Genomic DNA, 25600 nt, shown 5'->3' on the forward strand with positions numbered 1-25600 from the left:
TTGTGTATCGCCAGTCGATTGAGCTCTCGGAGTAAAAGATTGATGTCAGGAAGTTCAGCTCGCACAGTTGGTGGGACCTTCTCTCCAGTTTCAATTTGTGCAATGACTTCCCTCAGACAAGGGTATGTTCTTTGTTCGTTTGTGATCTGTTCAGGGGACATATGGGGTATAACAGGAAGACCACCACAGTCATTTTCATTGACAAAGTCACCTGGAATGGCAGCTGCAGAAATGGCTAGCGAGTGAACCAAAGGGATGGTGTCATTTTGAGAGCTGCATACAAGATGTTTCTCACAAATAGCAGACACTACTTCAGGACTCAAACTGCTGTCAGGTAGGGACAGGTGAGTCTGTGTGAACTGCTGTATGTGGTCGAACTCTTTTTGGGACACTGCGTCGTTAAGCAACTCGCCATGTGGCCTTCTAGAAAGGCCATCTGCATCTGAGTTAAGCTTGCCTGCTCTGTACTGGAGCTTAAAGCTAAACGTTGACAGGGCAGCTAGCCATCTGTAACTCATGGCATCCATCTTAGCAGTAGTTAATATGTACGTCAGAGGATTACTGTCTGTCACGACAGTAAACTGATTTCCATATAAGTAATCTGCAAACTTTTCCGTCACTGCCCACTTCAAGGCTAAGAACTCTAACTTATGGGCGGGATAACGGGATTCACTCCTGGACAACCCACGGCTTGCATAAGCTATCACCCTGGTCTGGCCATTCTGCTCTTGATAGAGCGCGGCACCAAGCCCTGTAGTGCTGGCGTCGGTATGGAGCGTATATGGCAGTTTAGGGTCAGCAAAACCCAATACAGGCGCAGTACTGAGCTTTTCAATGATGGTTTTGAAAGCAAGATCACAAGAGGGAGTCCATCGCTCGCTGAAAGGTGTCTTGGGGTCATGGTACTTTACAGACTTAGCTTTAGGCTTTGTGCTTTTGCGCAAAGGAGGGTAGCCTGATGTTAAGTCAGTGAGGGGCTTAACGATACTCGAATAGTTCTTAATGAACCGCCTGTAGTACCCTGAAAAACCTAAGAATGAGCGGAGCTGTTTGAGATCACGAGGCACAGGCCAGGTACTTAAGGCTTCCACCTTTTCAGGGTCAGTCTCCACTCCCTTGCTGGACACAATATGCCCGAGATATCTGACAGAAGTTTGGAAAAACTTGCATTTCTCGGGTGAGAGTTTGAGCCCATATTCTTTCAGGCGATCAAGAACTTTCATTAAGCGAGCCTCATGTTCTTCAAGTGTCTTGGAGAATACAATGATGTCATCAAGAAACACGATCACTTCACGCAGGTTCATGTCGCCCATACATTTCTCCATGAGTCGCTGGAACGTGCTGGGGGCATTTGTAATGCCTTGGGGCATTCTATTAAATTCCCAAAAGCCGATGGGACATACGAACGCCGTCTTGGGTTTGTCCAGCTTCTCCATCTCAATTTGGTAGTACCCCGATTTTAAATCCAGGACAGAGAACCATTGCGACCCGATCAAGGTGGAAAACGTTTCCTCCAAATTGGGGAGAGCGTAAGCATCTTTTATAGTCTGCGCGTTAAGCTTTCTGTAGTCGATACAGAGGCGGACTTCACCATTTTTCTTCCGCACGACTACAATGGGTGAAGAGAAAGGGGAGGTAGATTCCCTGATCACACCAGCTTCTTGCAGTTCTTTGAGGTGCTTACGGACTGCTTCCAGGTCGTTCGGATGGATGGGACGCGCTCTATGCTTGAACGGTGTTTCATCTGACAATCTGATTGTGTGTTTCACTTGATCCGTTTTTCCAAAGTCGAGATCATTTTGTGCAAACACTTCGGGCATTTGGCTTAGCTTTTCGGTTATGCGCTCCTTCCATTCAGCGCTAAGAGGGGAAGAGTCAAAGTTAAATGTTACATTTGACTTCTGCTCAGTTCGGGATCTTGGAGTTCTCACTGAGTGTTCGTGAGATAGAACTCTTTGATATGCACTGACTTCTCCGATGACACAATTTAGAGGGATTGTCACATCATGTTCGGATTCATTGGTAAGTACAACTGGGACAAGGTAAGGTGCTCGTTCAGGTAGGTCTATGAGACAAGGTTTCACAAGGATGTCACCAGGTAAGACTGACATCCGTGGATACTCTAACAAGACGGACTTTTCACCGTTACCAGCTGACACAGCTACAGCACCATCTAGAACAACAGTTTGGCCTGCTGGAATCAACTGTGGCTGTTTGTTGTGCATCGTCACTAAACCAAGACTACTGTCTTTGGACTGTTTGTGTCGTGACTCAAGAACTTTTAGAACTGCCCTATAGCCATATGGCATGTTCAGCTGCAGTTCATGGCACGCGTCAGAGTACAGCTCATAAAGTACATCTAATGTGTTTGTCCCAATTAGCACTAAGGACTGAGAAGCTGTGCGCACATCGGGGACAACTAAGGCAAGTGTTGGCACTTCAGCTTCAATGCCAAGGAAGTCTTTTGGGAAAGTGACATGCAGTTCAATATAGCCTAAGTAAGGCACAGACTGACCGTTGGCACCTTCAACTTCTAAAAGTTCAAACAATGGCTTAATCTCATGAGAGGACAAATGCTGATGATAGTAGGACTCGGGGACTGTAGTCACCTGGGAACCAGTATCTAGCAAACAACTCACTGTGTGACCATTAACTTCCACTTGTGCAGTACTCTTTGTACCAATTAGACCTTTAGGAAGGTCAAAGGAATCTGTTCTTGTGTGTGACTTTAGGCTGGCACGCTTTTTAGGTGAAGCTTTTTGTTTAACCTGGGTGGGACGGGTTAACAAAGCATCAGCCTCCATTTGTCCCGCAACGGAGGCAGAATTTAGTTTAAAGAAAGCTGGTCATTCTGTCTGTCCCATATCTGCCTTCTCACTCTTAGTTCCTTTCGTTTTGCAACTACAAGGGCAGGATTGGGCTCTGATTCACAAGTGGCTACTATATGTCCATCCTCCCCACAGCGGAAGCAATACCAGGGCTTGGGCCTAGTACTGGGGCGGCTGGGTGGAGGTGAGTTTTCAGGTTTGGCATGGTCAGGTTCTTTATTTTCAGGTTTCCTTGTTCGAACTGTCTTCAGTGTTGCTTGTCTCTTAGGCTTCACGACAGCAGCTAATTGGCTTTTTAGATCGGCAACTTGTTTTTTCAGCTCTTCGAGACTATCTGACTCTGCTTGACGAATATCTGCATTTGTTTGAGTGACCGTCTGTTCATGAGACACTGCTTTTGGTTTTGTGGCGCTAAAGTGGTTCTTCATTCGTGTGCTTTTAACTTCTTGTCGGTTTTCTGCAGTACGCAGGAGAAGCAATAGCTCTGCATAAGTGGGTGGCTCCTTATGCTTTAGCTCCAACTGCAACTCCGTTAGCAAGTTATCATCCCAGCAGCCTCTGTAAAACTGTTTAAGAAGCTGCTTATTTACTTCATGTGGTTCAAGCCCACCTCTGCGCACGGTGTGATTGAGCGCCACCTGCAAACGAAGCAGATAAGCAGAGGGCTTTTCACCGTGATCTTGGAGGGTGTTCATAAAGCGTACAAACAGTTCCTCACCGTCTTCGACGGTGCCAAAAGCTGAATCCATAAGTTTAAGATAGTCTGCAGGAGTGGCTTCTGGCCCAAGAGGGCGGATGACATCAGAAGCGGGAGCAAGGAGACTTTCAAGAATCTTACGAGTTTTTTCCAACTCAGACAAAGAAGCATCTTCCATCAACAAGTCAACGTGAGAACGCCATGTTTCATAGTCAGCTTCGCTGTAAGGTCTGGGCATCTTGCCAGAGAAAGCTCTGAGTCTTAATGTAGAGTGAGCATGTGATGTCTTCTCAACACTCTTGACAACATGCTCAACTACTATTTTCTGAACCTCTGGTGGGTTGAGGTCAGTTGGGCTCAACATTTGAGGTGTCAAGTTTGGTCTCATGGGGCGTTGGAATGTGCCCTGAATGGGTTCAAGAGGGTGAGGCAGTTCAGTTAAGACTGAAGGTGAGGCTCCAAGTTGTGTGGATCCTACCACAGGGCAAATCTGATCAGCAGTATCATTTTCGGGGTTTATCTCAGCTGTCTCAGCAGCTTCGATGGTCTTCCCTATTGTGGACATGGCCTCCCGCAACACTTCTTCGAAATCCTTCCCACTTAACTTGGCTAAACCCTTCAGGTTGCTAATGTAAGCCTCAGTAACACTGCCCCCTACGGTCTTAGTATAGACGTCCGTTAAGGCTTGAATGCGGTAACTGACATCTGGATTGTCAGTGGACTGAAAGAGGTAAGGCAGCTTAGGTGCTAACATTTCAACGGATGCACTGGACTCGAACTCTACAATCTGACTTTTGTGGAATGCAGAAGAGTCATCATCGACAGCGAGCACTCTACGAATAGTACCATGTTGCTCCAGAAACTCAAATACCTCTTTGTCTTTCTCTCCATCTGTAACACCGCTAACAATAATGGCATTTGGTACTTTAACGGCATACTTCTCGACAAAATCCATTTTCACCGTATGTGAGCGTCTGATCAAAGGTCAAAGAGGATTCCAATGTTGTCACACAACACTCTAGGCTCCTGGCTGGCTCGCCACTTTTGTAACTTATGTAACACTGGTGGTGCAATACTAGTAGTGGGCATGTAAGACCTGTTAGTGTTACTTCTTGCCTTCTTTGCATGTAGTACAGGCAGTGTAGTTACCTTTAACCACAGTACGAGGACAGAAGGGAAATATGGGCCAGATCAGACAGGTTCTAGATTCGTAGGAGCCAAGGGTGTATGACAACAGAGGACTAGACCACAGCAGGTGTAGAAAACACAATTGCATTTATTAGCAATTATTAAAATTTAGCAGGTTGTGCACATTTAACAAAAGTAGAGCGCGCTTTTTAAAACAAAAATAAAATAGAATAAACCCCACAAATGGTCGACCCAAGGATATATTGTCTTTTGTGTCTTTTTTTTTAAAGTCAATTTCAGTCTGTCAATGTTCAATAGTCACTCAGTGTGTTTGTAACCAGTCGGGTTACAATCTACCAGTTCATCCGGCTCTTTGGGCTGGGCTCACCATCCAGTACTGGAAAAGGGATCCTCGATTCTTCTCAGGTCCTCAAAACCAATCCAATCCAAATAAGCAAAGGAAAAAAACCTGACCTGGGGACCAGGCCAGAACACAGTAGTTCAACACTTAAGCTATGATATCTGTAACTTATTACTACTAGTAGTTGCTTGTAGTGTTTCTAAATTTCTTTCAAAATATGTTGTACAACAAGTTATTCTAATTTCAAAAGGGAAAAAGTGCATAGGAAACACACATTTAAAATAATACAAAATAGCTCAGCAGTGCATTAAAAATACACATTGGCTTGAGACTTATCAAGTTTCAGCTAAGTAAAGTGCAGGTGAAGGCACTTAACTTCACATTGCTAATACTCAGTGTGCAGAACTATAATTAGCACCATGAGAAAAGTGAACATGTGCTAACATAACTTCGCACAAAACCATACATTACACATCAATACCACAGTAATGTGACATGAACCTTTAAAGAACATTTCGTATAAAGTGCAGCAGACTCAGTGCTAATTGCTTTAGCCTCCGAAAGGGCACTTTCATTGCAAAATGGCTAGCGGAAGTTAGCATCGGAGCTAGTGCACTGCCTGGGACTTACCATGTGAAGCAACAAATGCTACACGGGGCTTCACAGTGCTCACGCTGGCTCACGGCCTCTGGAGTACAGTATCACTCTTATTATTCTCACCGAAAACAGGACTTTTACTATCCAGCTAGCTTCTTCACCGCACGGGTAACCGGACCTTTCACCGTCTGTGTCTCTGGCGTTTCTGACTGGCACACGCAGGCACGCACAGGTGTCTGAGCAGCGCACACAGACTGGGGGAGGGGTCAGACCGGCCAATGATTGGTCGCTCAGTGGATCTAACAAACACACTCCACAGGACTAAGTCCTGCCCCCACACCATTTATATATTACATATCAGGGCTCTAGAGTGCGACCAATTTGGTCGCAAATGCGACCAAATTTTTCCGTGGTGTGACTAAAAAAAAACATTTGGTCGCACCGGTGCGACCAACTGTTACCAACATTTGGTCGCACCTGTTTGGGTAACAAAAAAAAAATCTCTGCAACTCTCCATGTGGTCAACAACAGACACACATTATGCCCCTATCGTGGACTAAACCAATCAGAGATAGTCAGGGACGGGACCTCTCTGATTGGCCGTGGTCCAGTGGAAAGTGCAGGTAGAAGAGGGAGGTGAGTAGCTTTAATAAGGCGATATCAATTCATTAACGGATTCCACACAAAGACGTAAACACAGAGCGACCCGACGCATCAGAATCAGCTTTGTCTTTCTCGGCTTTCTCACCGGACGGCCCGCAGACGGACACGCTGTCGGAGCTCAGCGATTCTGATGCGTCGGGTCCGCGCTGTGTTTCCGTCTTTTTGCGCTGATTCTGAGCTGCAGGTTTTGTCTCTCCAACCAAAATTCGCCGAGCCAAAAAGAAGCAGCAAACTGCGCTTCACATTTGATCAATGTCGTCATGAATTCCCTCTGACTTTTGCTGTTTTGCTTCCACCACGATAAAAATTACACTTCCTACACAGCTCCCTGTGTGTACTTCAAGAACAGTTTCCCATCTCAAATCTCTGTTTTCTGGATTATTCATTCGCTTATTACCCACCAGTCTACCGTTGTTTACAGCGCTGTCTTTTCTTTTTTCATGTAAATGACGTCCGACAAGAAAGCCTAATTTCTGCTGTTTAATACTGAAGAAATTTAAACTCCTTAAAATTATGCAAAATTGCAGAATATTGCAGAATATTTTTAAGGTCATCTGCTATAAAAAGCCAGGCCAGAAAAATCTCCTTCATGTTTTTCTGTGTTTTATTCTCAGTTACTTTGACACAAAGGCATCTGCTGTGATGTTCACAATTCTGATGAAGTCTCACAAGTGTCAGTACTGATAAATGATCAGAATTATAATATTTCTGACTGTCTGAGGCTAAACTGAATCGAATCAGGACTTTGAGAACCGGAATCGAATGGATTATAGAAATCAGTGATGATATCCAGCCCTAGTGAGCAGCCTAGGCCTGAGAGAAGTGGATGTAGGTGTGGGTAATAAGAAAAGATGAAAAGAACTGTTGATAACTTTTGTGTTAAGGACTGATCCGTCTGAAATTCATAGCCAGCTCTGACATGGTGCCATCAATCTTTGAATGCTGAAAAAGCAGCAGTGTATCCAGAAAACACACTTTATGCTGCAATAAATGCACTGCCCAAGTGTCCCCTCTCCCCACTGCCTTTCAGCAGCATGCAACAGCAAACAGGTCGTCAGGCCAAGATGATGATTAAGTTTAACATTTTCTACAATATTGACAAAGCACTTTAAGCACACGATTGTTAGTTAATAATTTAGAAATGAATATTGTCTGTATGGACTTCCCCCCCAAAGAAGGTGCACATGTAAAACTGCGGTGTTAAGCGAAGCGGTTGAAAAATTTGAGTGCGCCTAACTTTTGTGCCGGTACGCCTAACTTTTGTGCCGGTGCGCCCATGTCAAAAAGTTAGTCTAGAGCCCTGCATATACATACGTACATATTAATTAAACTTATGTTTACATGCTTTTTTCAATATTTATTATATTTACCTTCTTTTTAGCAGTATTTATTACCATTATGAAATTAGTATTTTAATCAAATGAGTATTCATATTTATGCTTTTAATCCCGTTTTTAACACTGGGTTACATTATTCTGAGTGTCTCTCCATTTCTAGGAGATGGATTGAAGATGCTCATGAAAAGAGCTCTGAAGATGAAAGACTGCCTCCTCATGAAGATGATCAGAAACATCTCACAACATGATGGCCAAACCAAATCACTGTTCATAGTGAGTTATATGCAATAAAGAAAACGTTACAACCTAAAATGATCATAATTATCATTATTATCAGTCATTATTTAATAATCATTGTGTATGGAAATTGCTGTGATCAGTATTGACCCATAGTAAACATCAGCCTTGTTTTCAGGATGGTTGAGGCGGGGTGTTTTTGTTTTTTGTTTGTTTGTTTTGTTTTTTGTTTGTTTTTAATTGTGTAAATTCTCTTCTTGCTTTGTCAGGACTATGTTGGTGACCTGGCAGCGGAGATTAAAGAAGAGGAAGAAGAGGAGTGGGTTCTGGAGTGTCTGGGGACTCTAGCCAACCTCACCATCCCTGACCTGGACTGGGAGTTGGTGCTGAAGGAGTATAATCTAGTACCTTACCTTAAAGACAGACTTAAACCAGGTGCCTTCACATAATTTTTCATTTCATCTCTTTTAATATAGTGGAATTTGTGTACTTGTTGGGACAGAGAGTACTAGGAAACTTGCTATGGTTTGGCCATAGTTCTTTTCACAGAAAAAACTAACTGTCACTCCCCTCGAGTCTTAATAAAGCTCAACTTGTTCTTTGCATTTTAACTGACATTTATTTCGGACAGGAGGATTCTTCGACATGTCTGAACATGTAATGATGTCCAACCACAGCCGATACAATGCCGTCAGAACTAAAAAGAAATACAAACTTAAATGAATATTCTTAATAAAGTCCTTAAGCATTATATATGACGAAACATTCCAAAAAAAGGATCAATAAAGTACACATTACACCTCACACTGCGGTAATTGCACTGGAATATCACGCAACACTCATGTATTTACATACAACGATAAGAAACAAAATAAAACATTTACCCCATTGGCCTCACTCTAAGGGAATAAAACTTTCATCTTTACATTGTGGGGAGGTCCAAAAAGGCACTCTTTTATAACTTTCTGTAGACGTGCAAACCTCATGGCTCTTCTCTTAATTAGCTTGCTGAGTGTGACAGCCAAAAAAAATGCCCTCTTAGCAACAACAGACGGAACTTTAGAAAAGGTTCCTATCTAATTGCACAATTAGCACAAATAACACATTGAAACATATAAATCTAATCAACAAAACATGAATTACTATTTATTTTTTATTTATTAATATTTCAACTACTTATTGTTTCAACCTTAAATATCTAATAAAAGGAACTTAAATGCAAGAGTTGCCCATGACGGCAGCTACACTAACATTGTATTTGTTGTTCCCATATTAAAGATGTTTATTTCTTTGTTCTACTATAAAGCAGTTTTTTATAACTAGTGCTAAATAAATACTGCAAAACTATCAAAAAGTCAGAAAATAGTTAGCTTAACTGCTCTCTTTTGACTGGAATAACTTTCTAAAACTACACTTCCTTCTGTCTGTTTCAGGTTCAGCAGAGGATGATCTCATCCTGGAGGTGGTCATAATGATCGGAACGGTATCCATGGATGATGCCTGTGCCGTCATGTTAGCTAAATCTGGCATTATTCCTGCACTTATTGAGCTACTGAACGGTAACATGCATACCAGTGGTTTCCCCAAAATTGTATTACATATAACTTTCCTGTGTCCTTGGTCTATAAACTGATTATCGTGTGTCTCCTTTGTTTAATATAGCCCAGCAGGAGGACGATGAGTTTGTATGCCAGATTGTCTACGTCTTCTATCAGATGGTGTTTCACCAAGCTACACGAGATGTGATCATCAAAGACACCCGTATCCTTCCCACAGTTCATCCCGTCTTTGTTTTTATATATATATATATATATATATATATATATATATATATATATATATATATATATATATATATATATATATATATATATATATCAGGGCTCTAGACTAACATTTTGACATGGGCGCACCGGTGCGCCTAACTTTAAAAATTTAGGCGTACCGGCACAAAAGTTAGGCGCACTCAAATTTTTCAACCGCATCGCTTAACACCGCAGTTTTACATGTGCACTTTCTTTGGGGGGGGAAGTCCATACAGACAATATTCATTTCTAAATTATTAACTAACAAACTTGTGCTTAAAGTGCTTTGTCAATATTGTAGAAAATGTTAAACTTAATCATCATCTTGGCCTCCTCTGACGACCTGTTTGCTGTTGCATGCTGCTGAAAGGCAGTGGGGAGAAGGGACACTTGGGCAGTGCATTTATCACAGCATATAATGTGTTTTCTGGATACACTGTGCTTTTTCAGCATTCAAAGATTGATGGCTTTGTGTCAGAGCACTGGCTATGAATTTCAGACGGATCAGGCCTTAACTTAACAAAAAAAGTTATCAATAGTTTTTTTCATCTTTTCTTATTACCCACAGCTACATCAACTTCTGTCAGGCCTAGGCTGCTCACTAGGGCTGGGTATCATCACTGATTTCTATAATCCATTCGATTCCGGTTCTCAAAGTCCTGATTCGATTCAATTTAGCCTCAGACAGTCAGAAATATTATAATTCTGATCATTTATCAGTACTGATAAATGTGAGACTTCATCAGAATTGTGAACATCACAGCAGATGCCTTTGTGTGAAAGTAACTGAGAATAAAACACAGAAAAACATGAAGGAGATTTTTCTGGCCTGGCTTTTTATAGCAGATGACCTTAAAAATATTCTGCAATATTCTGTAATTTTGCACAATTTAAAAAAGTTTACATTTCTTCAGTATTGAACAGCAGAAACTAGGCTTTCTTGTCCGAGGTCATTTAAGTGAAAAAAAGGAAAAGACAGCGGCCGACAGCGCTGTAAACAACGGTAGACTGGTGGGTAATAAGCGAGTGGATAATGCAGAAAACAGAGATTTGAGACGGGAAACTGTTCTTGAAGTACAGAGAGAGAGAGAGAGAGTTGTGCATGAAGCGTGATTTTTATCGTGATGGAAGCAAAACAGCAAAAGTAAGAGGGAATTCATGACGACATTGATCAAATGTGAAGCGTAGTTTGCTGCTTCTTTGGCTGCTGGCTCGGCGAATTTTGGTTGGAGAGAGACAAAACCTGCAGCTCAGAATCAGCGCAAAAACACAGCATGACACAGCGCGGACGGTGGGCTCGGTGAGCTCCGACAGCGTGTCCGTCTACGGGCCGTCGGGTGAGAAAGCCGAGAAAGACAAAGCTGATTCTGATGCGTCGGGTCCGCTCTGTGTTTACGTCTTTGTGTGGAATCCGTTAATGAATTGATATCGCCTTATTCAAGCTACTCACCTCTCTCTTCTACCTGCACTTCCAACTGAACCACGGCCAATCAGAGAGGTCCCGCCCCTGACCATCTCTGATTGATTTAGTCCACGATAGGGCATAATGTGTGTCTGTTGTTGACCACACGGAGAGTTGCAGAGATTTTTTTTTTTTTGTTACCCGAAAATATTTGGTCGCACCGGTGCGACCAAATATTTTTTTTAGTCGCACCACTGAAAAATTTGGTCGCATTTGCGACCAAATTGGTCGCACTCTAGAGCCCTGTATATATATATATATATATATATATATATATATATATATATATATATATATATATATATATATATATATATTGTGTGTGTGTGTGTATATGTATGTATATATGTGTGTGTATAGGTCCTTCTCAAAAAATTAGCATATTGTGATAAAGTTCATTATTTCCTGTAATGTACTGATAAACATTAGACTTTCATAGATTTTAGATTCATTACACACAACTGAAGTAGTTCAAGCCTTTCATTGTTTTAATATTGATGATTTTGGCATACATAACTCATGAAAACCCAAAATTCCTATCTCAAAAAATTAGCATATTTCATCCGACCAATAAAAGAAAAGTGTTTTTAATACAAAAAAAGTCAACCTTCAAATAATTATGTTCAGTTATGCACTCAATACTTGGTCGGGAATCCTTTTGCAGAAATGGCTGCTTCAATGCGGCGTGGCATGGAGGCAATCAGCCTGTGGCACTGCTGAGGTGTTATGGAGGCCCAGGATGCTTCGATAGCAGCCTTAAGCTCATCCAGAGTGTTGGGTCTTGCGTCTCTCAACTTTCTCTTCACAATATCCCACAGATTCTCTATGGGGTTCAGGTCAGGAGAGTTGGCAGGCCAATTGAGCACAGTAATACCATGGTCAGTAAACCATTTACCAGTGGTTTTGGCACTGTGAGCAGGTGCCAGGTCGTGCTGAAAAATGAAATCTTCATCTCCATAAAGCTTTTCAGCAGATGGAAGCATGAAGTGCTCCAAAATCTCCTGATAGCTAGCTGCATTGACCCTGCCCTTGATAAAACACAGTGGACCAACACCGGCAGCTGACATGGCACCCCAGACCATCACTGACTGTGGGCACTTGACACTGGACTTCAGGCATTTTGGCATTTCCCTGTCCTCAGTCTTCCTCCAGACTCTGGCACCTTGATTTCCGAATGACATGCAAAAGTTGCTTTCATCCGAAAAAAGTACTTTGGACCACTGAGCAACAGTCCAGTGCTGCTTCTCTGTAGCCCAGGTCAGGCGCTTCTGCCGCTGTTTCTGGTTCAAAAGTGGCTTGACCTGGGGAATGCAGCACCTGTAGCCCATTTCCTGCACACGCCTGTACACGGTGGCTCTGGATGTTTCTACTCCAGACTCAGTCCACTTCTTCTGCAGGTCCCCCAAGGTCTGGAATCGGTTCTTCTCCACAATCTTCCTCAGGGTCCGGTCACCTCTTCTCTTTGTGCAGCGTTTTCTGCCACACTTTTTCCTTCCCACAGACTCCCCACTGAGGTGCCTTGATACAGCACTCTGGGAACAGCCTATTCGTTCAGAAATTTCTTTCTGTGTCTTACCCTCTTGCTTGAGGGTGTCAATGATGGCCTTCTGGACAGCAGTCAGGTCGGCAGTCTTACCCATGATTGCGGTTTTGAGTAATGAACCAGGCTGGGAGTTTTTAAAAGCCTCAGGAATCTTTTGCAGGTGTTTAGAGTTAATTCGTTGATTCAGATGGTTAGGTTAATAGCTCGTTTAGAGAACCTTTTCATGATATGCTAATTTTTTGAGACAGGAATTTTGGGTTTTCATGAGTTATGTATGCCAAAATCATCAATATTAAAACAATGAAAGGCTTGAACTACTTCAGTTGTGTGTAATGAATCTAAAATCTATGAAAGTCTAATGTTTATCAGTACATTGCAGGAAATAATGAACTTTATCACAATATGCTAATTTTTTGAGAAGGACCTGTATATATTTCCCCACTCGCCCTTCGGGCCGTCAATCCTTCAAGCTCGGGTCTTCTACCAGAGGCCTGGGAGCTTGGGGGCCCTGTGCAGTATCTTAGCTGTTCCTAGAACTGCGCTCTTCTCGTGTTCCTTCTTCCTGATGTTGCTGTCATTCGGGACTGCTACATCGATCACTACGGCCGTCTTCTTCTGTTTGTCTACCACCACTGTGTCCAGTTGATTAGCCATCACCATTTTGTCCGTCTGTATTTGGAAGTCCCACAGGATCTTAGCTCGGTCATTCTCCATCACCCTGGGGGGCATCTCCCATTTTGACCTTGGGACTTCCAGGCACAGATGTTCCTGTACACAATGCTGGCCACTTGGTTATGGCGTTCCATGTATGCCTTGCCTGCTAGCATCTTGCACCCTGCTGTTATGTGCTGGATTGTCGCTGGGGCATCTTTACACAGCCTGCACGTGGGGTCTTGCCTGGTGTGATAGACCCCAGCCTCTATGGATCTTGTGCTCACAGCTTGTTCCTGTGCTGCCATGATTAGTACCTCTGTGCTGTCTTTCAGTCCAGCTTTGTCCAGCCACTGGTAGGATTTCTGGATATCAGCCACCTCTGCTATCTGCCGGTGGTACATACCGTGCAGGGGCCTGTCCTTCCATGATGGTTCCTCGTCTCCCTCCTCTTTCTTGGGTTTCTGCTGCCTGAGGTATTCACTGATGTATTCGTGGATGTTCGTTGTCTCGTCCTGGACTGTGGTGCTGACACTCACCAGTCTCCGGCCTCCTTCCTTCCGCTTAGCGTACAGCCTCAGGGTGCTGGACTTGGGGTGAAACCCTCCATGCATGGTCAGGAGCTTTCTTGTCTTTATGTCAGTGGCTTCTATCTCCTCCTTTGGTCAGCCTATTACCCCAGCAGGGTACCTGATCACGGGCAGGGCGTAGGTGTTGATGGCCCGGATCTTGTTCTTACTGTTCAGCTGACTCCTCAGGACTTGCCTGACCCTCTGCAGGTACTTGGTGGTTGCAGCTTTCCTAGCTGCCTCTTCATGATTCCCATTCGCCTGCGGGATCCCCAGGTACTTGTAACTGTCCTCTATGTCTGCAATGTTGCCTTCTGGTAGCTCGATCCCCTCAGTTCTGACTACCTTCCCTCTCTTTGTTACCATCCGACTACATTTCTCCAGCCCGAATGACAGTCCAATATCATTGCTGTATATTCTGGTGGTGTGGATCAGTGAATCGATGTCTCGTTCACTCTTGGCATACTGCTTGATGTCATCCATGTACAGGAGGTGGCTGACAACTGTTCCCTTCCGTAGTCTATATCCGTAGCCAGTCTTGTTAATGATCTCACTGAGGGGGTTCAGCCCTATGCAGAACAGCAGTGGGGACAGAGCATCTCCTTGGTAGATCCCGCACTTGATGGTGACTTGTGCTATGGGCTTGAACTTGGCCTCTAGTGTTGTCCACCACATCCCCATTGAGTTCCTGATGAAGGCTCTCAGGGTCCTGTTGATCTTGTACAGTTCTAGGCATTCCAGGATCCATGTGTGGGGCATTGAGTCATAAGCCTTCTTGTAATCAATCCAGGCAGTGCACAGGTTGGTCAGCCTGGTCTTGCAGTCTCGGCTGACTGTTCTGTCTACCAGTAGCTGGTGTTTTGCGCCTCGGGTATTCTTGCCCATCCCTTTCTGTGCCCCGCTCATGTATTGACCCATGTGCCTGTTCATCTTAGCTGGTATGATGCCTGACAGGAGCTTTCACGCAGTGCTGAGGCAGGTTATTGGTCGGTAGTTGGAGGGGACCAGTCCCTTCTGGGGGTCCTTGAGGATCAGGACTGTCCGGCCTTCGGTTAGCCATTCTGGGTGTCTCTCATTGGCTAGCAGCTGGTTCATTTGTGCCGCCAGACGCTCGTGGAGTGCAGTCAGCTTCTTCAGCCAGTAGGCGTGAACCATGTCGGGGCCTGGTGCTGTCCAACTCTTCATACTGGAGACACTTTCTTGGATGTCTGTCACTGTGATGGTTACTGGATCCTGTTCAGGGAGGTCGCTATGGTCTGCCCTCAGATCCACTAGCCACTGAGCATTGCCGTTATGGGTTGCGTCCTTCTCCCATATTCTCTTCCAGTATTGTTCCGTCTCCTGCCTTGGTGGTGCTGTTCTCATATTGTTCCAATGCTACTGAGAGTACACCTTGGATGGTTCTGTGGAGAACAGCTGGTTTATTCTCCTGCCTTCGATCTCTCTGGTGTACCTCTTCAAGCGGCTGGCCAAGGCTGTGATTCGTTTCTCTCTCTCTCTCTCTCTCTCTCTCTGTATGTGTGTATGTATATGTGTATATATGTCTGTCTGTCTTACAGCACTATCTGAGGATTTCTGTGGGTTTTCTTTAACCCTCTTTGTAGAGGCTCCAGCTTACCTCATTGATCTGATGCATGACAAGAATGCAGAAATTAGAAAAGTGTGTGACAACACCCTTGATATTATTGCTGTAAGTTAACAATGTGCTACTGATGGATGTCTGTTTTCTAAAATAAGGACTAGAAATGCACCTTCATGTTTTTGGTCTGTCTCCTCCAAGGAATATGACGAAGAGTGGGGCAGGAAAATTCAGTCAGAGAAGTTCCGTTTCCACAACAACCAGTGGCTGGAGATGGTTGAGAGTCGGCAAGCAGATGAGTCTGAGCCTTATCTTTATGATAACGACAATGACCGGACTGATCTCTTCTACAGTGCAGGTACGCTGAGCAAAGACTCAGCTGTGCATGTAGAACAGGAAAATTGACCAGCCTGACAGTAAATTTTACCTTCCCAACAAGACTTGAGAGTTTGGTTTTTTTTTTTTTTTTTGGGGGGGGGGGGGGGACTGGCAGGTTGTCATTTTGACCTCATCCCATAACAGCAGCAGAAATGGCAAAGAAGTCATTTCCTGAGGAAGTTGATGTTTAATTTTTATAAATGATTGGGATTTGACAAAATAAGCATTTAAGATGAATTTTTAGAAGTTGTCTAGTGATTTAGATTATTTCATTACAGATTGTAAAGGTAAAATATATTTTAGTGTCCACTATTAAACAAAGAGTACAGCAAACATAATGAAGCTATTAATAACAAGGAGCTCACTGTGAAACAGCTCATTGACTACATTTAAAAGTTTACCATACAATGGGCTACAACAAAATAAACCAAATTTTAATAAATAAATTATTGTAAATGTAGAATACGGAAAATGTATCAATCTGTCCACCTCTGTTTTATGCCACTGGACCTCTTCCCACACCGACCATCCACTGTTCCCCCATCTGTAGCCCTTCACCCAGTCCTCACCCCCTAAAACCATCCGATTTGGCTGCTCCTCTCCGGATTTCACTGTTGTGCGGATTAGTACAAACACTCAGGTCTCTGTTGTGTTCAACCAGCAAAAACTCTGGCTACAGCGCCTGGGCTAATAGTTATTTATCTTTAACTAGCTTTTGATCATGATATAGCAGCGTTCTTATCTAAATGTATAATGTGTTTGTTTTGTTTACACACAATACAGCCAAGTATGTACTGATTAGTGTTTTACATTTCTCTGGGGTCAAAATGACTTATTTGGCAGTTCTAGGCATAAATTATCATTTTTGTTTGTTTTTATTCCAGCTTATCACACAAAATTCAAAGAATGAATAATCAATAATTGAAATCGAAAGACTGGGATTTTTCTAACAGTTATGTAATTTTAAAATAACAAAACAACCCATCTGACTGTTCTCTTAAGAGATGGAAATAAGAAGAGATGTCTTCTGTGTGACATTATTAAATTATTATTTGTACTGAATGTCATTGCATTCAGTAAATTCACATTTAACATCAAAAGCAAAAACTGACTTTTACAGGTAAGTAACTACATAGCAGGGAGTCAAAATAGGCTAGAACTTGAAATTTAGACTTTTAGTCCGTTTACACTTTTTAAATTAAGTGTATCTGCTGGTTTATTGTTGTGTTCTTCAATCTTTTAGATGGAATAACTCCAGGAGATGGCTCAGTCAGCCCAGACTTCTTCAGTGACCTGCAACCGCAGAATGGAGACTCGCACCATGCAGGGTGAGTTAACAGAAGACAGAAACATGAGCCATTCTACAGCTTACTGAATTTTAAATTCAGGCAATCAAAGCCTCCACCTCTTTTGCCACAATATAAAATCCCAGTCCAGTGTTTCACATTTTTATTTTTCATACTGTTAAACTGGCATTTTTTTTTTAAACTTTGTCTACCAGAGACGCTGGCGATGTTTTCGACCAGACCAGCTCATCACCTGCACGACCAGCCACGGCCTATGGCTTCAGACCCGATGAGCAGCCCTTTTATCAGTACTCATAGACACTTTGAGTCTGCTTTGTTCACATCGTCTTTGATCCATTCCTCTCCACCAAGTGCATATTCACACATTATCTACAACTCCACTCTCATTGTTTAATTTATTAAAGTGACAGCCCCTTGCAGTGTAGCATTTCATATGCCTCATCTTGACATATTAAGAATAGTTGTAGTTATTCAGACAGTGCTTTCAAATGCTGAAATTAATAATACAGACCACATTAACACTGCAGATTGCATACAATTTTCACTTAGCTATTTCATCTATTTACAGTCATCTCAAGCAGAACTAGTTACGTCTTTCTTTAAAATTTGCTGCTGTATGTTGGTAAGTTTTGCTTTTCTTTTTTTCTTATGTGATAATTAATTTATACAAAAATATTCCACGCCGTTATTGAACTGTTTGAGATCCTTCACTTTGGCTCCTCCATAACCATGTCAACATGTGACATTTATTTAATGAGTTTACAGCATGTTTCTTTTATCTATGTCACTGTAAAATGGGAACATTGTAATTACAACCTAGGGTGCTTTCACACTGGCCAGCTAGTCTGGATCTCCACAAAAAGACTTCGTGGATAGGTTTCAGTTCATGTTAAATGTTGCATAAGTAAATTTGTGACTGTTAAAAGGTCCAAGTTGATGTAGGAGCTGAATGCTGACCAACAGATAAAAGCCTGGTGCCTACATTACCTGCAGGGCAGTGTAGTTGCTGACAGTTTGTTCAAATCATTCTGTGATCCGCTGGTATAGCCTCAAGTCTGCAGCAGAGAGGAGAGCAGGCTATAGTCTGCTGAGCCGCATTGACATTTTTTTTTTAACTGTAAAATTCTTCAGCTCCTTAAGTGAAATTCTATGTTAGCATTATTAGAAATTAGGAAACTGCAAAGGCTTTAAACACCTGTCCCCCCGCCCCCCTTGTTTTGTTTTTGTTTTTTTATATTGATGTGCAATAGTGAAGTGCTGCCTGTTTCCATCTCTGTTACTACAAGCTGAAAAATAAAATTTCGTCATGTCTTTCATGATCTCATTGGCTAATGATTTAAATTGTAAAAAACAGCAATGACTTCAAATGCAATTCCCAAGAAGGAAAATTGGTAAACGATGCTTGTTTCTTATTTTTTTGTAGCACTCCCAGGTGGTACTGTGCCATTAGTTCATTTTCTTAGTCTTTGAAATGCATGCAGAAAACTAGAGAACAATGGCAAAGTGTATGTACATCACGTACAAATTAATATTTAAAAAATGCAAACCCAGTCTCAAAGCGCCCTAAGATTTATTGTAGTTTAAAACTTGGTTATAACAGATGTCAAAACCACAGCAGTATTATAGGGAGCTCTTTTTCTAACCACTACATTTATGTGATGTATCTGACCTGCTACCCCACAAACTTGCTAAATCTAAATCTGTCCTGTCAGACCACACTTAATGCAGTGTTCATAAAATGAGGCCAGAAATCCTTTCCTTGAAGAAAGATAGCTGTGAACTGATGAAATGTGTTTCAAAAAGAAACACAAAAAACCCATCCATGATCATCAGTCACCTAGCATATCATTTCTCATGGCTGTTTAAATAGAAACAAGAGTGTACGTTGGGTATTCCTCATAATGCTTCTGGGTGTTTTTTAACAGCAATGAGATCTCAAAAGAGTTGTCTCTGTGAACATGCACTTAAAAAATAAAACAAAAAGAAAACCCAAAAAAAAAGAAGCTAAATATAACATGCCTACTTTGATAACATGGTTTAACATGTATATTTTAAATACATGGTGGCATATTAATATACCGTGCCACTGATTAAACCACATATGGAAAAGATGGTCTGTTTGAAGAAAACTTTTACATACAGTATTGGTTTTAGTCCTATTTGCACATATGTACTTGTGTTTTTGTTTACTTTATCATAAGTTATTGTGTATCTATGTATATTTTTGTTTGGTGGGGTTTTTTGTTTGTAAACATAATGGCTGACTTTATTACTACTTGACACGATGCTGTTTAGCAAGAACTGGATCATAGCTACTGTCTACCCTTCTGTTTTCATCCTAAGGTTCTTTAATAAAAAAGAATCCTACATTTCACTTTACTTACACTTGATCTCACTCACAATAACATCAAAGTTTTCACACTCATGCTGTACAACTGGATCGTCTGTACTCTTTAAGTTCTATCGGAGATTTTAAATGTATTTTCTTTGGTTTATTAAAAAAAGGTGCAACATCTGTGAAATACAACATCATATACTTTGTCTGGGATAGCATGATATGACTTACCTGGCCTCTCATAATTTAATCATTGATTGTAAAATGGTGATGAGCTATAGTTTTCAAATTTGCAGCAATATTCAACACTATTCTGCTTTTTTTTTTTTTGGGGGGGGGGGGTGTTTTGTTTCTTGTTTTTTGTTTGTAACCAAAATTACATTGATACAATTAAAAGCACTTCACTAGTCCATGACTTGACATGTGACAGCAGCTGTATGGACTGTATGGTCAACTCTTCTTATTGCAAGTTAGCTAAAACATACTGTTGTAATTACTATTTAATCACAAGTACATTTTATATAACATGACTAAACATAACGTGACTAAAACATAACCTTATCTGTGAACATAATTTGAGTAGAATCATGCCATAAAAGTGGCTGTTTCAGGTCTACAGCTTCTTGGCATGTCAAATTACATCTTTTGCTATTCTGTTGGTTTATACATCTGTAGCATATACTGTATATTTTTACAATTTATTTATTTTTTCTATTTAATATTTTATGAAAAGTAACTTTCATATATTATATCTTCACTTCACAAAGTGAAATATTTAAAGCTTTTTGTGAAGCTTTGTTATAGCCTGTAGCTCATAAAAATCAGATATCGAGTATTCTAGTATTAGAATATTTCATTTTACATTTGAGTAAGTTGCTGTTGAAAGAGTATTAAAAACTATGTATCTCTCTGTATAGTTCAGTACACCTAACTGAATGTAGAGAAGACTGCTGAGTTGACAATTTTCCAGATGACAATCAAATGGTAAATGATAAATGAACTGGTTCTTTTATAGCGCTTTTCTACTCTATATAAGTGCTCGAAGAGCTTTATAAAACATCCCTCATTCACGCCCATTCATACAAGCACTCTTTTCTACGCTTAAGTGCCTTCTATCTAATATTCATACTTCAATGGATGCATCAGAGAGCTACTTGGGGTTAGTATCTTGCCCGATGATATTTGGCATGCAGACTGGAGTGACCAGGGATCGAACCACAAACATCCAACACTGTACACAAGGAGGGTATGCCACAGGAGTTCATTGCTGAAAAGACTGGCTGCTCAGAGTACTGTATCAAAGCATATTAACAGACTAAAAGAGAAAATGTGCACAGCAACTGGGGTGACTGCAGTTTTGACAAGATTGTCAAGGAGCATCTTTGGGAAAGTTTCACAAGGAGTGAAAAATTATTGTATAAAAGATGGACGATGTGGCTCCACTTCATTCCATTGTATTAAAGTGAAGGCAGAATGTCCTACTTATGGAGGCTGGATACAATACGTCACATTCACACAAGCACTATTATCTATACTTTGTGCTTTCTAACTATCATTCATATGCATTCAGTAGCGGTTTTAGATACGGGCGACACGGGCGGTTGCCCGGGGCGGCATCGTGGTGGGGGGCGGCACCACGGCCATCGGCCAAAAAAAAATGCTCGTACTCATGCTCCCCCGACGTCAGCCAGCGCATATTGGGAATGGCATAGGCACCGATCGGTTTTCTATCGCCCATTTGCTGGGAGTAAGGGCGCCCTCCGTTTGCGAGGTGCGCCTGCTGCTTGCGGCGCAGGGAGGAGAGGGCGGGGCGGCGGGGGATTCTCTGGCTGGCTGGAGCAGCATCTAATAACCAACTCGCAAAATAAAACAAAAATAAAACAAACCAACAAACACGAAAACACCAGACATCATCATACAGACTTATAATTTGCACCGATGTTTTTTTCGAAATTCTGTACACGAAAAGTGAGCGCGAGAGCCCTCGGTGCGCCTGCTCGCTGCTGAATTCAAAGTAAACTTTATTGTCATCTCCGCTACATACAGTCCAGTATATAGAGGGACGAGACGACGAGGCTCCAGTTACAGCAGTGCAAGTAAACAAACAATAAATATAAGAAGAGTAAGAAAATAAATATACACTTTAGGACTCGGGGTAAAGGGATCAATAACAATTTAACATTTATAATTTACAGTTTGATGATTTAAAGTCTCACACACATCCCGTCGAAAGGGGAGGGGGCCTGCTGCTTCCAAATAGAGCACATTTCATTCATAATGTTGTAAATCCAAGCCCATTATGGATTCATGATTTAAATCCTGGGTTGTGTGAAATCTCAGAAATACACCTTAGACAAAGTGAATCTGTGAACGAAGGTGTAGGTCTATTAGGTTATGTTGTGGTGATCCTCGAGTTGAGGGATGGGTGTTCATACTGGAGTGCAAAATTAAAACCAATGGAAGATGGACAAGAAAAGTTCAAAGCCATCAGGTGCTCAGTTTAGAAAAAAGTGAAAAGAAGAGGAGGAGAAATGAGCAAAAGATACAGGTAAGCAGATGTGTCATTGGATAATGGCAGGTCATCCTGAAACAATCAGAATCAGAATACTTTATTAATCCCTAAGGAAATTATGTGGGTTACAGTTACTCCAAGAAGAAATAGTAAAAATAGCAACAGTAACAGACTAAACTCCAAACAATACTTTATGTTACAGATTTTAATATTAATTAGTCATTGTCAGTTGTTGATTTGTCCTGTTCTCATTGTATGACGAATTATGATGGCTGTTTGGTAGCTGTTTGCATACCATGCATACTCTCTCTCTCTTCATATGTGTGTGTGTGTGTACAACAGTTTTTTCTTAATGTACAATCCTTAATATGTTTTGTGTGTGTGTGTGTGGGGGGGAGGGGCGCCAGAGGGAGTGTTCGCCCAGGGCGCCAAACAGGCTAGGACCGCCACTGTATGCATTCATACTCTGATGGACGCATCAGAGAGCAAGTCAGGGTTAGTATCTTGCCCAAGGATATTTGGCACACAAACTTGGGGAGCCAGGGATCGAACCACCAACCTTCCAGTCAGCACCTGACCTGCTCTACTACTGCTCTTTAGCTACAGCCAACCCGATACTTCTGAAAGTACTTTTATTGCACCATGTTCATTCACTCATGAGCTGCTCTAACATGAATCAAATGGCTGAATTGCTGCCTTATTATGCAGTCAAGTTCTTTAAAGTCTAGCTAAAGCCCTGCTAATTTTATTCAGGTATGTCACAGCAAGGACACATTTAAAAGCTTCAGGACATTGGCCCTCAAGGACTGGAGTTTGACACCCACGATCTACACTAAACCTGTCATATTTAGTTTAAATCTATTTTCACAGTTACGGGAAAATCAATTCTGCATCTATGTATAATTATCTGATATTAACTTGTTTTTGTAAAACACTTTTAAACAAGAATAACAAAGAAATGTTGTAAATGACAATGCAATGAAATAATAAATCAAGGTCAGGTAGCATTTTTTAAATGTTTTTAATGGAATGATTTTTATGAAATAGGTCTAGAGAGGAACATTTTTATCCCTTATAAATAAAAAAAATGGAAGGTCCAACACTGGAGCCTTTTTCGGAGGTGAGGACAGGTTTACCCTAAGCACACCGTGGAGTGCCCACTCCGGGTCAGGGACGAGTTCCTGCCCCAAGTGGAGGAGTTTAAGTATCTCGGGGTCTTGTTCACGAGAGATGGGAGATCGACAGACGGATTGGTGCTGTGGCTGCAGTGATGCGGACGGCTGTACCGGTCCATTGTGGTGAAGAGACAGCTGAGTCTAAAAGCAAAGCTTTCAATTTGCCGGTCGATCTACGTCCCTATACTCACGAGCTGTGGGTAGTGACCAGCAGAAATGAGCTTCCTCCCCAGGGTGGCTGGCTTCTCCCTTAGAGACAGGGTGAGAGGTTCAGCCACCCTGTCTCAATTGCAATTGACACCCCTTCAACGAGAAGTCTGGGCTCGGGTGAGCCTGAGTGCTGAAGATATCTACCTATTCGGAACCATGATAACAGGGTTCTTGCTGATCGGAGCTGGCTTGGCCCTGGCTTATCGAAGAATTAAGGAAGCGGAACCGGCTGTTCAAACCCCCACAAGGCTGCCCGCTGGGATTAAAACGATGGGACGAGGCGTGAGTTTCTCGAAATGGGTCATTGAGTGCAGCACGGATAAGATCTTGGAGAAGCTTACGGCTGCCGTGAACACTTAGAATAAGACCTCTGAGTGCAAACTGATTACATCTGGAGGGGCTCGCTCGCAATAACACCTCTGGGCGCAAATTGATCACATCTTGGGAAGCGCACTGCGGTCGTGAGTTCTCAGAACCTGCTCTTTGACCACAAGAATGACAACATCACGGAACGTAAGTTTGATAACATCATAGAAAGCTCACGGCTCTCCAACGGGAGATTGAGAGACCAGTTTCGGACTGTTAGAACAGCTTTGAAATTCATATGAGTTGTTCGCACTAAAGTAAAAACCATCATCACTTCATGCGGAGACCCCTTCGGCGCCAGCTGCGGTCTCAAGGCTGGAGCTGAACAAAACACCCTGATAACGACTGTGTTTAGACTGTTCTTCCCATTCTATGCAAGGCCACCTTGGTTGGCTGGAAGACTGTTTACTTAGCCTGGCAGGGCGAAGGACACTGTCTCAGCTGAACTCTGGACATAGACACACACACACGCACACAGACATATATATATATACATGGAGATGTACACTCCTCCCCCTTCCCCCCTCCAAACGCCTTCGACGCTTATTCCCTTCCAATGCTGATGGTGGATCAAGGAGACCAGCGCATAGGCTGCAGGCCCGGATGTACTGTCTACATTGGCTGTCTCTCACCCTTTACCCACCCCTGTTGCTTGTCATGTGTTTCTTTGGTGTATTAAGAGTTTTTTCATGTGCTATGTGCAGAGGTGTTTTTTTCTGTTCTCAAACTGATCTCCCTGTTGGAGCTCAGTCTGGGGGGAGTTATTTTTTTCTCCTTATCTTTCCTCATGTTGTGCTTTTCCATGTTATACCCCTCTGACCTGTCTTCCCCATGTGATGTTTGTGTAATGTATGTATGGTCGGATGGGTAAGACGGCGCTGGCATGGCTGGCAGCCTTAACCCAATTTCCCTCGGGATGAATAAAGTATGATCAATCAATCAATCAATCAATCAATCATCCGGGAGGGGCTGAACCAGGAGGGGAGAGTAGAGCCAATGCTCCTCCACATCAAAAGGAGCCAGTTGAGGTGGTTCAGGCATCTGACAATGATGCCTCCATTGGCATCTCCTGGGTGAGGTGTTCTGGGCATGTAACCACCAGGAGGAGGCCCCGGGCAGACCCAGGACATGATGGAGAGATTATATCTTGGTGTTCCCCTGGACAAGCTGGAGGAGGTGGCTGGGGAGAGGGAGGTCTGGGCTTCTCTGCTTAGGCTGCTGCCTCCCCGACCCAGCTCCAGATAAGCGGAAGAAGATGGATGGATGGACTTAATTAGCAAGATAAATTATAACAAGTTGTACAAGCAATCTTCCAGTAACAGTCATGTTCAGCATCCCAATATGTAAGCGTGAAAATACACAAACTCTTTCCCTGTTTTGTCAGCAGGAATGTCTGTTTGGGGCAGTGTGACTTTCCAGTGGCTAGACTTTAGAATATTCCTGTAGGTTTACAAAGCACCGAATGGTTTAGGCCCACAATATATTTCTGATATGTTATAAGCCTATTACTGTTAGTGTCAAAGTACCTTGAGTTGGTACTATATATTTATGAAATATAGGTGCTCCTTTTTACACTTATATTTCAGAAAAATAAAATGAATACATACATACATTTAATTAGTTATTTATAAAATATAATTTAAAATTTAATTACCTTGCACAACGTTTCTGATTAAGTTAATTTTATTTTATGTTAAACAAAAGTGTTTCATAAAAACAAATGTTGGTTGTCACATTGGTTGTAACTACAACATTAGAGGACACTGTGGGATATGGTTCATATCACACACTGGAACTGACAATCTGTTCATTGTCAGTTCTGTTCATGCAGTGGTTAGTTTGTGGAAAAAGCACAAGACT

At 42.2% G+C, this 25600-nt stretch overlaps 1 protein-coding gene across 2 annotated transcripts in view; it reads left to right on the forward strand.

Annotated features, from left to right (window-relative positions):
• The window catches only part of LOC134616730 (kinesin-associated protein 3-like), a 32353-nt gene extending 13897 nt beyond the window's left edge, over positions 1-18456 (forward strand). For both annotated transcript variants that reach the window (XM_063461705.1, XM_063461706.1), the window contains exons 13-20: positions 7772-7884; positions 8118-8283; positions 9282-9407; positions 9511-9609; positions 15483-15568; positions 15659-15815; positions 17079-17163; positions 17337-18456. In XM_063461705.1, coding sequence (XP_063317775.1) covers positions 7772-7884; positions 8118-8283; positions 9282-9407; positions 9511-9609; positions 15483-15568; positions 15659-15815; positions 17079-17163; positions 17337-17439 — 935 coding nt within the window. In that variant the 3' untranslated portion in view covers positions 17440-18456. The remainder of the gene's footprint in view (positions 1-7771; positions 7885-8117; positions 8284-9281; positions 9408-9510; positions 9610-15482; positions 15569-15658; positions 15816-17078; positions 17164-17336) is intronic.
• Positions 18457-25600: the final 7144 nt, after the last annotated feature.

The sequence above is a fragment of the Pelmatolapia mariae genome, linkage group LG18 (genome assembly GCF_036321145.2).
Source record: "Pelmatolapia mariae isolate MD_Pm_ZW linkage group LG18, Pm_UMD_F_2, whole genome shotgun sequence".
NCBI classification, from domain to species: Eukaryota; Metazoa; Chordata; class Actinopteri; order Cichliformes; family Cichlidae; genus Pelmatolapia; species Pelmatolapia mariae.